Source organism: Castanea sativa, chromosome 1 (assembly GCF_040712315.1).
Source record: "Castanea sativa cultivar Marrone di Chiusa Pesio chromosome 1, ASM4071231v1".
Lineage (NCBI taxonomy): Eukaryota > Viridiplantae > Streptophyta > Magnoliopsida > Fagales > Fagaceae > Castanea > Castanea sativa.
In genome coordinates this window covers 56,270,471-56,282,252 of record NC_134013.1, presented here as the reverse complement: position 1 = coordinate 56,282,252, position 11,782 = coordinate 56,270,471, and the positions used below count along the sequence as shown (strand labels likewise).

Below are 11,782 nucleotides of genomic sequence, written 5' to 3'. Positions count from 1 at the left end.
TATTAGTACTTGAGCGTTGAACTTTTTTTTTTTTACATTCGGATATATTGGATATTAATCAATTTGAAAGGTCAGAGAGTGTTTAATAAAATTCCATCGACAAGACCCTTCTATACCGACATCGGGTCACTCAAGTGACTGAAAATTTGAGAGAATCACTTCAAAATCCAGGTTGCATGTGGTCCAACGCAAAAGAAGACAACATGATGTTGCCATATGTTTTCTCCATTTTACTTTGTTTCCCTTTCGGCTAATTTCATTATCGATCCTCAATTCTCAAGTCAATGGTCCCATATTCTACGATGTTCCAGCAGTAAAGGCCACAGGCAGAAAGATTCAGTTTTTGACAGCTTATTCTTTGGCTTTAGTGACTGGGAACTTCCAATTGTGAAGCACTGCATTAAATGATTCTATGTCCTGACAAAATTTGAGGAAATAAAAAACAAAATTCAGATTACAGTGGTGTCATTTAATGAAGAAAAAAAATTGATGCATCTGTGAGACTATAATGGCATTGATTTCTGACTTATACACAAAATTAATACAAGAGAACAAAGCATATGACAATCAACTAAAAGAAAACAGTGAAATGAATTACATTACAAAATGAACACTAATTTACAGAATATAGCAGGCCATCCAGCAGGGTAATGTGATGGGCCTAAATCAAACTAGAATATGTTAGCATGCGGATTGCATATCTTCGGCACCCTCTGTCTTGTCGCAATTGCCAATTGTGGCCATTCACGCCAGGTCGGAAATGATTATCGAAGTAGGGCAAGCTTTGCACTAGAAAAAATACTGCTCACTTAGTCAACCTCCTTTTGCACGCTTAAGCACCTGTCCTCCAGAGTATAAGAAGACCATCAGGTAAATGCTGAAAATTGCATTTTTCTGATTCATGTTTTTATTTAACATCATGAATCATGAGAGCCTTGGACCATCACAGTAATACGCTTAGCACTCTCTGCACGAAGGCTATCCACTTTAAATCCAATCTGGGAGGAGAAATTATATTCAAGATACCTCCAAACAATTTTGCACCTTTGATGTGGTAAATAATTGGGGCGTACAAGAATATCTTCAAAAGCAGAAAATTACCTCACTTGAACTATCTGGAGAGAACCACCGCGTCAACACCCCAAGGTGTACGACAGCAGGAATTAGCTTGAACAGCAATGGCGTAGTCACCTGCAGTATCTTATTGGTTCAAATCATAATATTTGGTTGATTCAGCACATATACTCAACTAATAATAAATCAATATAACATAAACACTACTACATCAAAACTGGCTATTATCACCTCATCCTCCACGGGTCTTTTTGCATTTATTCCTTTTCAGAACTCGTTTCAGATGCATATCAACAAATCCCAGGGTGCACGGCATCATCTTTTTAAAGTTTAATTATCAATTCCCAACCAACCATAGGATGGTTATAATTAAGTTGTTCCCACAATTATTTTTTATTTTGGGGAGGGTGAGGGGCAGTAGGTAGAGGTTTTTAGGGGATTCAACCCTCAGACTTACCCCATAAATGGGAGTGGATGAGCCAGTGGGCACAAAGTCCATTGGCAAGTTGTTCCCAGAATTTTTTGGCATACAAAAGAATCTCTTTAGTTAAATTGCCTGAACAAATTGGCATGCAAGGGGCTACTGGTACACTGCAATGAGTAAATATTACCACAACAAATATACTATAGAAAGATTTCTAAATATGCATTTCATACTTTTTACTTGCAACATGTATTAAAATGGCTTACATACCAGACTGAGAGCTGTTGTGCCAAGCAGCAGTAGATACAAGTTGCCCTGCAGCAGAATAAAGCATAAGCTGCAAGATCAACTGATCAAAATACAGTGCTGAAAAGATAATTAACTGTTAGGAAAGTCATAAAATTGCTTGAGTTTCATTTCCTTTAAGCAAGTGAGCTCATATTTTGCTCCATTTGATTCTTTAGCTTAGAAAAGAAATACAAATGATTCTTAAATTGGAAACTGATTGAACGAAAATCCACCAAACCAGTCTAATAAGACTGATTAGCCTAATTTAAATAAGGAATTCAAATTTTGGAAAAGAAGAAAACATAAAACAAACAACTTAAAAGCTTCTACAGCTCTACTTCCCATTTTCCTCACACCTCAGTCATGAAAGTAACAAACGTTTCTTGGGAAGATGGCTTTCTAAATTACCATGGATAGGCATGCTTACAATTTAAAACACTCACCTCAATCAGATGAAGATTTGAAGCACGGCTTAGAAGAACAAAAGAAAATTCCCCAATTTGCGCAAGAGACATTCCGACCTACGCATGTGGAATAACCTAAGGCTCCTCTGTCAATAAAATGTATGACATAGACAAAATGCAGATATTACTGTGCTAGCAGTTCAGTGAATCTTACAAGAATCGAAGTCTTGTTACTGTATCTAAATCCCTTGACAACAGTCGCAACCACAAAAGTTTTTAGAACGATCACCAATATAACAGTTGCTAGTAAAATATCAACATGGTTCCAAAGGAAATGAACATGTATTAACATCCCAATGCTGGCGAGAAAAAGAGCAGCAAAGAAATTGCGAATAGGTTCAACCTAAAGGACAAAAAACCCCACATAAGAGTAGATAAAACATATGGTCATCAAGCATCTTGCAAGTTCAGAAAAAAATACACAAAAGAAAGTACACTACTTGTTCAAGTGTATGTTGTGCAAGATCAGTTGTTGATATCATAACTCCAGCGGCAAAGGAACCAAGTTCAAGGCTTAAACCCAGCTTATCACTACACTGAAATGACACAAAAATCCAAGTTAAAAACGTACTTGTAGACATGGCAGGGAAGGAATGTAATTATGTGAGTGCGTGCATGCTTGTTTGTATATCACTGTCAGAGGATTTTTGCAGATAGGAAGGAATTGGGTCGCATCATACAACTACAAAGGGACAAATAAAAACTTTTTTGATCTGTAATTAATGCTCCCCGCCAGTTGTATTTCATTTGGATCCTGCAACGGTTCCACCAAAACTACAATAGACTTGCCTTTCAAATCTGGAAGCAACAGTTCCTTCACCACCTGACCCAGTCCTCTCCAACCCCAGAATTGATGGCCTTCAGGTATTATCACAGATCCTTTGTTTCTCGGTGCTCCAAACTCTGTGATTGCGATGTACTGACCCCAATAATTCTAATGCTTTTGCAAGACAAATACGTTCCCCGCTTCCCAAAAGGATCGAATGACCTTATGTTCCAGCAGCAGTATGAAAATTTAATCTAAAACAGAACTGAACCATCGTGCACCATCCTTACCCAAGATGGTGTTAAACATGCTATACCTTCCCCATTCAATGACCTTGTAGACTATAAGTTTTCTCCCTATCTACGTTAAAATAAATTCGAAAGATTACAATTCTCTATGGAAGAATCGCCTTCCCCCCATGAGTCTTGGACCCTCGGTCTCTGCCTGACAATTCACTGAATCGTTCAGTCTGACAAAGTACATACTTCTATGTTTCATACTATGCATAAGTAACTTTAGAAAGCAGAGTGAAGAGAGATGTCTCCCTTACTCAAGTTGTGCATATCATGATATGTACAGAATATGCCAGAATATAACGCAAGAAGTAAGACTGAAGAAATGGACAAACCCAAGCAACGAGTAAGCAAAATGCCACCGATGCCAATTGATAGAGTTCATTAGTCTGCAAAACAAAAAGTTGAGTCAACATAATGCATAACCATAAAATGTAGCAACAAATTAAAAGATATATCTGGAGTTCTGGACCTGAGATGAGAGGCTCATCATGAGCTTTAGAAACCATGGTACGCAAGTGCGAGAAAATATTGACAAAATGGCCAAAAATGTAATTAGAACCACCAACCTGAATTACAAAATTAGCAAGTGATAAGGAACATGGGCAAGAGAAAATAGCTTGCAATACTTGTACTTTAGCAACAAGAAAAAAAAATTTTAAAAATTTTAAAATTATAATAATAAATTAATTAATTAATTAAACAAAAACAAAAACAAACAAACAAAAACCTTGCAATACTTGCACGATCACCACTAAAGAAAAATGAAAACCTAAGGCTTGCCTAGAAAAGCCATGGACATCAACTGTGCTATTTTTAATGGGCATTTTACAAGTACACCTAAAGAAAAATAAAACTACCTACATCAATAGCAGAACTAAAAGAATATATCATTTTCTCTTACATGGGTATATGGCAAAGTGTGTATCCTAAAAACTGTTTTGTTATCTAAAACAAAATAAGATATATTCGCTATTCCCTACAGTATACAATGTATTTATCTAAAACAAAATAAGAAATAATCGCCATTCCCTACAGTATACAATGTATATTATGTAGAAAACAAGATTAATATTTTGTTTCAATATATGCCAATAGTTTCTTAAGCAAAAAATCCTTGTAAACTATAAATTCAAAATGCATCAGCATTTTAGAACATGGAAAATATGCTAGGTCTGCTTACTTTAGTTCAGCTATTGGAGACTGATCCTTTTTCTAAATTACATTGATAACCACACCCTAGTAGCCTATGATACACTCAATCCCACACCCAGCCCCCAATGAGTCTCAACTCCCAGGCAGCCAGCACCACCTTCCCAGTTATGAGAGACCATGCAATTTAAGATGGTCCAACCAAGGCAGATCAAGATGTAATTCCAAAAAGTTCAAACAAGCTAAGCTGGCCTGGGCTATGTGCAATGTGATGGCATATCAGGCAGGGCCTGACTGCTCACTGCCCAGCCAGATGACTGTCCCTAACAAAGTAGAAATCTGTAGATCAAAGATCAGTAAAATTCTCAAGTTATTAAATAAACATAATTTTCATTCACTGCATAATGGAAATGCAGTTCATTCTTTTCTTTGCTTACAATTTAGTAATGGATATTACTCCTTGAAGAACTCCAGAAGTACCACCAAGAACTGGAAGCAGAGCAAACAGCAAGCCCACAGCACAGTCCTGATATGCCAAATTTCTTAAAACTTAACAGCAAATTTTGTGTCATAAAAATTTTTGTATAGAAGATAAATCTTATACACAAAATATACTTTTAGATTTCAATGATTGTTCAAACAACAGGTAGCAGTTACATACTTGAAGGATAAGGATGCCGATTGTGACTTGACCGTGAAGAGCATTAATACTATTTTTTTCCATCAAAAATTTCAAGACCTGTGGCCCATTATGAGATGAAACAAGCACAATTAATAATTTTTTTAATTAAAGAAAAAAAAAAAAGAGTTTCTCTTCATCAACATTGGCTTTAATACTGTCAAATAAGATAAACTGGAGAATCATGCAGAAAAATGAGTCAATACAATATTTTGGCAGACGTATGATTTGATAGAAACACCCATACTCTTTCAAGATTGCACAATTGAAATGATGATTACTATTGGAAAAGATATTTTAACACAGACAAGAAGTGCATTTTAATGCCTTCCACCAACTCCCTGACGGTTACTCCACATATTTCATTAGTCAATTTGCCTAACAACTCCTCATGACCAAAGAGGCAAAGGATCTTGTTTTGAAGTCCTCAAGAAAAACAGAAAGCATAAAACAGGTGGAAAAAAGAAGAAAAAGAAACATTCCTTTCAGTATGTAGATGGATGGATAAACCACTCTTAAGTCCCAAACAAGATAAACCAGTTTAACTGCAAGAAAAGGGCAAAGACGACAGTTCTAAGGTTTGCCATTTTCTAGGAATGTGTGTAGGGTTCAGCACCACCGGCAAGCTTCTACTAGATGTTGTTCCAAATTCTTCCCTAAAATCAATTACCAATGCAAAGCTATTAAAAGGTATAAAAACATATCATATGTATGATTGACAAGGTTCTTGTTTTCTCTGTTTCTCAAAAAAAAAAAAAAAGGTTCTTGTTTTCTCTATATTATTAAAAAAATTAAGCACACAGAGATTTTAAGTTTTATGTAAAGTTGTAAACTATAACACCAAATTAAGGATCATGGCATGAGTAAATGTACTGGCAGTAATGAGCCAATATAACTTCACCTAACAAAGACATAATCAGCATATGAGGAATCACACATAAATCTATAGAAGGAGAATTACCACTGCTGTTGAAGACATAGACAGGAGCGCACCAACAAATACCCCTTCAGAAGGTTTGCCACCACATAACTGCAGAAAGGATGCAGCTGCATACATCAGGAAATCATTGATGGAAGTTTATTCATGTCTAAATAATAACGTATATCAATTAAAAGAATTTCAACTTAATGCTTAATTAGTGTCCGCTCGGGAACAGCTTATCTGTTTTTTGCTGAAAGTGTGCTAAAGTTACCTGTACTTCAAAATAGTGAGATTTTAAAAAGCTGTAAATAAAAGCTAAAAGCTAAAAGCTAAGCTTATAAGCTCAAGCCAAACAGACGTTGTCCAATCACAGCAATACTAATCAGTTGAAGCACACAAAAACTTAGAACCAAATTCCCTTTTAATTTATCTTGCTTTGCATGTGGGTTACTTGTGAAGCCTCTCTGAAAGATAAAAAATGATTATAAATAATATAAAATTGCCCAATGTGGTATATATAATTGGAGATTCCGCCACGAGCCTTGTAGCTATTTGTCATTGACTGGTCTCCTTTAGGAGGAGAACCAGGGGTCAACACCACCCCCCCCCCCAAAAAAAAGCATGCCCCACTTGTTGTAACAATTGAATTATCTACAAAACAATAATTGGAGATTATACGTGGACAGAAAAAATGATGTCAGATCCTTGGTTGTTATCCAGTGTGGTATATATCAAACTTGCCTAAAAAACTAGAATAATACTAACGCTAAACATACCGAGGTTAGTATTCCACACAAGCACATAAATAGGAAAATCTGGAGTAGACCTCCCAAAATTGCCACTGCTCGAACAACACGAAGCTGCATACATGTAAAGAGAAGAGTCCTATCACAGACTGAATTAATGATATACAAACAAGCTAGAAGGAAGAATGCATGAAGAAAAATGCAATCCAACCTTTGTCGTGGAAAATTCCAGACCCAATGCAAAAAGAAGAAAGATCACTCCAAACTGAGCAACTGTTTCAACCTGCGCTAAAATGGACATGATGTTTTAATATCTGAAAATAATATAGTAATATGTGAATATAGCATATGACAGATTAAGAGACTTGAATCTTCCACTATGTCATGAAGATAAGAGTGGCAAAACAAGACCTTGTGCATGACCATTTTTCCTATCTCAGTATTCACAAAGCTTAGTGAGGTAAAAACACAGACTGCCTTGGTACAATGATAAAAGACGTTTCTATTGTCACAGGCTTAAAGACAGGCCCCAAATTCAGAGATGATAATTACAAATATGCATGAATAAAAATCCCTTTCTCCAAATTCACATGTTAAGAGTTTAAGACTAGTTGGTGTCTGGAGAAAATAATGTTACAACATGATTCATAATGTAACTCCATTAGACATTCATTTCAGTGACCAAAAAAAAAATGAAAACAAAAAGGAAAAGGAAGAAGAAGAAGAAGAAGAAGAAAAAATCATAGGGAAACAAAACTGGGACAAAAAAATAACAGTAAGTTCGGGCAAGACATGAATGTTACATACTTGCACCATTTCACTAACAAAGCTCAAGCCACCAGGTCCAATTAGAGACCCTGCTAGTAGATATCCAGTAATAACCTGCAAAAATCAAAACAAGAGGAAACAGTCTTTAGAGGCAATATGGTAGTTATAGAAGTATATCAAAGGCTCAAGTAGTAATAAATGTCAGACCGGTTGTCCAGCACAAGCAAAGGCAATTCCACCACAAGTTGCAGAGACAATGACAACTACCAAATCCGATATCAATCTGCAAAACAGAATTTTAAGCAGGATAAATCAGCCAGCAAGTTGCTGCCAGTCATACATATAACGGGATTCACAAAAAAAGGGAAAAGGAAGAGAACAGGTTAGCTAACCTCAAGTCTAATTGAAGCACAGGATATTTCGACTTTGGATTGGATAGAGTAAAGACGTTGTCCTGGTGATCAAATATCAACCAGAATTAAAAATTGAAACTTTTTGTACAACAATAGAAATAAATTATGAACTAACTAAAAATTGCCAATGACATGTACATACACTTCGATCTATTAATGTTGGCACATCTTCTGCTCCATTTTCATTATCCAAATTGAAAAACGACCTAGAATATGAATATTGGGTCAGAAAGATTTCAGCAATACCTAAATATGAGATATTAGAATAGAATTTGCTTTCTATAACAACAACTACTAGGACGAAAGAGAAATCGATAATCCTATAGTAATAACAAAGAAGCACCTACTTTTCCTCCTTAGTGTCATTTTTCTTCGGCTTCACTCTAGCAACAGTTTCCAAAACTGCCTGATCAGATAAATCAAGCATACTAAGTTCAGTTAACAAAACAGACCCAGATTTTGCTAAAAGCACTTATAGACAGTTATCTCAAATTTATAGCAATTTCAAAGTGAAGTGTCTACAAACCTGTTGCTCGGCTACACTGTTGTTAAAGCTACCAACAGAATCAGTGGCTGCAAGCAATACACAACAATATGAGACTTCAAAGTCCATTAATTGAATTTAAAACTGAAAGAACATAATTTTTTTTTTTGATAGTTGCAATAGAATTTCAACTTATGGTATCCACTCTATAATAATTGCTTTTTATCATCAGACCAAGACACCAATTGGTTTTTGGCGTAAGTGGATTCAAACACCGAACTCTTATTTGACAACAAAAGATTTTACCGATTGAGCTAACTCGCACCCCTAAAAGAACAAAACACATAAGCTGCAAGTAGCCAAACTAATTATTTCCACTCTTTTTTCCTCATTTTCCAGCAACCAAACAGACTTTAATATACGCCAAATTCAAATTTATCATTTTCTTAATTCCAAGCAAAAAAACAAACAAACTACCACCGCAATACACAGTTTTTCCAGCAACCAAACAGACTTTACCATACGCCAAATTCAAATTTATCAATTTCCTAATTCCAAGCCTAAATTTAAAAAATAATAAATAAATAAAAAACTATCACTGCAATACACAGCTCTGGTAGGCAAAGAAATAAAACAAATACACGCACAAAAAAAGAATTAATGGTAAGATTAACAATTAAAACGCTCAGAATTTCTTATTAATAAGAAGATTAGCTATCAAAATTCAACAACATTTTTAAAAAAACAAAATCCAAAACCCTAGCTCAACCACCAAAAGCATATAACCAATAGATCTGAGTACGAAACCTTCGTTTTGCTCATTCTCCGGGAACTCTCTCTGTAGAGCGCGATCGATCATGCCGGCCAAGCTGTCCTCATTGGATCTACGCGACGCGTTCGACTCGGCAGCTGTTCCCGTGGCATTGACGATCCCCTCCTCCTCCTCCTCCACCACCACCACCGCTTCCGCCGATTCCGACTCGTTCACGGAGAGAGTCGCCCGAGAACTGAAGCAGAGGAGAGGATCGCACACTAACAACAACAACAACACTGACAACACTGCGATAATCGCAGAGGATCTCACCCGCATTGCCGAGAAAACACTCGATTCCGGCTCTCGCTAGTGGCGTAAAGTACCACCCGGCGCACTTTAGCGTACCCGGCGTAGTTTAGCGCTCCCCCAATTCTAGGACTCGGATTCGGATTCGGACTCGGACCCTCTCTCTCTCTCTCTCTCTCTCTCTCTCTCTCTGTGCCTCTGTCACTCTGTGTGTGTGAGTGTTATATATATTGTAGAGAAATGAGAGGGAAAGTAGTTTTATTTTAGCTTTGGGAACGACGGCGTTTTGAGGCGGAGGTAGTTGGTGATAAATACGGAAGGCGCGGATTTAGGTGCACGCGGCAAAATGGAAAGCGTAACGGGAGGAGAGTTTTTTATAGTGTGTGGTGAGGGACTTTAGGAGCAAAAATGAAAATTCGAGTTTAAAATCGTTTGATTTGATGATTTCAGTGAGGTCAAAGACTTCAAAAAAAAAAGGGCGAATTTTTTGTGATTGGGACCCAACCGCTGAGTACAATTACTTTTAAAGCAAAGGAGTCAAGATATGTCAAAGTTGACATTTGATTGAGTAGTCGAATCTGTGGTTGAAGCTGGCCCAAGTTTCGTTTGACTCTTTTTTGACTTCTTTTTTTCTTTTTTTTTTATAATGTGTGAAAGAAATTATATTTTATACATATACCTGAAAAATAGGAAACTATATACAAAATACAATACACTCAAAGTGACAAGAATGAGTTTACTTTTTTTTGGTTTCCTAGTAAAATGGGTTCCGAACGATTATTCATGAAAGATAGCTTCAATCATAAGTTCATATCTTCATCTTTATCCACCGAGTAGAATAATTTTTCAATTAGCTTTCCCGCTCATCTTTTTTATATATTTTAGTTTATAATAAAATTTTATTAGGATGATATTATTATTTTCATCCGGTGTTTACTCTACCACTACCATACTTCAATAAGATAAATGTGACATCATAAATTTTCTATGATATTTTCATATGACAATTAAACATAAATGATATTAAAAAAAATTATGCTAACTCCAATGCATTAAAGTATCAAAAATTATGATTAAACAAACAATCAACTTATTACACCACATAATAACTAATTTCTAATTCACTCTATAGTCTAAATTCTTCATCCCTTAATTTTGTATTACATCATTAATTTAACAAAAACCTCTTCATGTTATCGCAACATTACTTTATATTATTACTTTATAATATTTAGAATATTCTATATAATCTTCTCACATAGGAGCTTACAACATTATCCATGCATCTACGAGCCCATTACTAGTTACTAGTAATAATAGTAGAATGTTGATAGTGTTTACATTGTTTGGGAGTATGTCTAATCTTATCATCTTCATGTATTTATTTGTTAAAAGAAGATGCCTCATGGGAGAGAGTATGGGGTCCTACAAAGTGGCACAATCCTTAAAACTCTCTCATTTAGGCTTCCACTCATCAAAGTTTGTATTTATGTCAAATTTTTAGCTTATTGAACGTGTCAGTGGAGTAAATACACATTTTAATTATCTATATGTGGTTTTGCCATATGACACTTTGTTAGAGTAATTTTTCAATTAACTTTCCACCTCACATTTTTTACATATTTTGGTTTTATAATGAAATTCTATTAGTATAATAATACTATTTTAACGGATTGTTTAACATATCATTATCATACTTCAATAACATAAATGTGACATCACAAATTTTCTATAATATTTTCATAAGGCAACTAACCATTAATATGATATTAAAAAAACAGTTATGCTAACTCAAATGCATTAAAGCAACAAATACTATGATTAAATAAACAATCAACTTATTACACCACAAAATAACTAATTTCTAATTTACTCTTTAGTCTAAATTCTTCATCCCCTTAATTTTGTATTGCATCGTTAATTTAACAAAAACCTCTCCATGTTATCTTAACATTACTTGATATTATTACTTTTAAAATTGTTGATGCCCATTTTTCGATTCGTACCCAAAAGCCCATACGGAGGAAAGCCCAATGAAAAGCAAGGCCTAAAGGCCCACCAAGAAGACCAAAGAGCAAGAGAGGTCCAATGAAAGAAATGCAAGGGAAAGCGATCTACAGCAGAATACAGATTTACTACAGAATATAATTCTCTAGCAGAATGGCTTCGGCAGATAAAGACAAATTAAGCTCAAGACCCTTTTGATCCAATTAACATTATTTAGCCCACAGAGGCCCAGATCCTTTTGT

At 35.4% G+C, this 11,782-nt stretch overlaps 1 protein-coding gene across 4 annotated transcripts; it reads right to left on the bottom strand.

Annotated features, from left to right (window-relative positions):
• Positions 1-211: 211 nt before the first annotated feature.
• On the bottom strand, positions 212-9,709 carry LOC142621661 (K(+) efflux antiporter 4-like). Of its 4 annotated transcripts, none has more exons than XM_075794989.1 (20): positions 9,281-9,709; positions 8,516-8,562; positions 8,337-8,395; positions 8,132-8,195; positions 7,969-8,030; positions 7,784-7,859; positions 7,616-7,690; positions 7,020-7,091; positions 6,839-6,922; positions 6,102-6,170; positions 5,123-5,200; positions 4,899-4,987; positions 3,782-3,878; positions 3,645-3,698; positions 2,691-2,786; positions 2,405-2,593; positions 2,230-2,307; positions 1,769-1,813; positions 1,102-1,191; positions 212-417 (listed from the first exon to the last, which is right to left on the bottom strand). In XM_075794989.1, exons 1-20 carry the CDS (start codon positions 9,561-9,563, stop codon positions 352-354), a joined length of 1,773 nt encoding a protein of 590 aa, XP_075651104.1. In that variant the 5' UTR covers positions 9,564-9,709; the 3' UTR covers positions 212-351. The 4 variants fall into 4 exon arrangements, 3 of the variants coding, with proteins under 3 accessions (XP_075651104.1, XP_075651103.1, XP_075651105.1); XM_075794988.1 differs by lacking the exon at positions 212-417 and adding an exon at positions 468-998; XM_075794990.1 differs by lacking the exon at positions 212-417 and adding an exon at positions 468-840.
• Between the last annotated feature and the right edge of the window lie 2,073 nt (positions 9,710-11,782).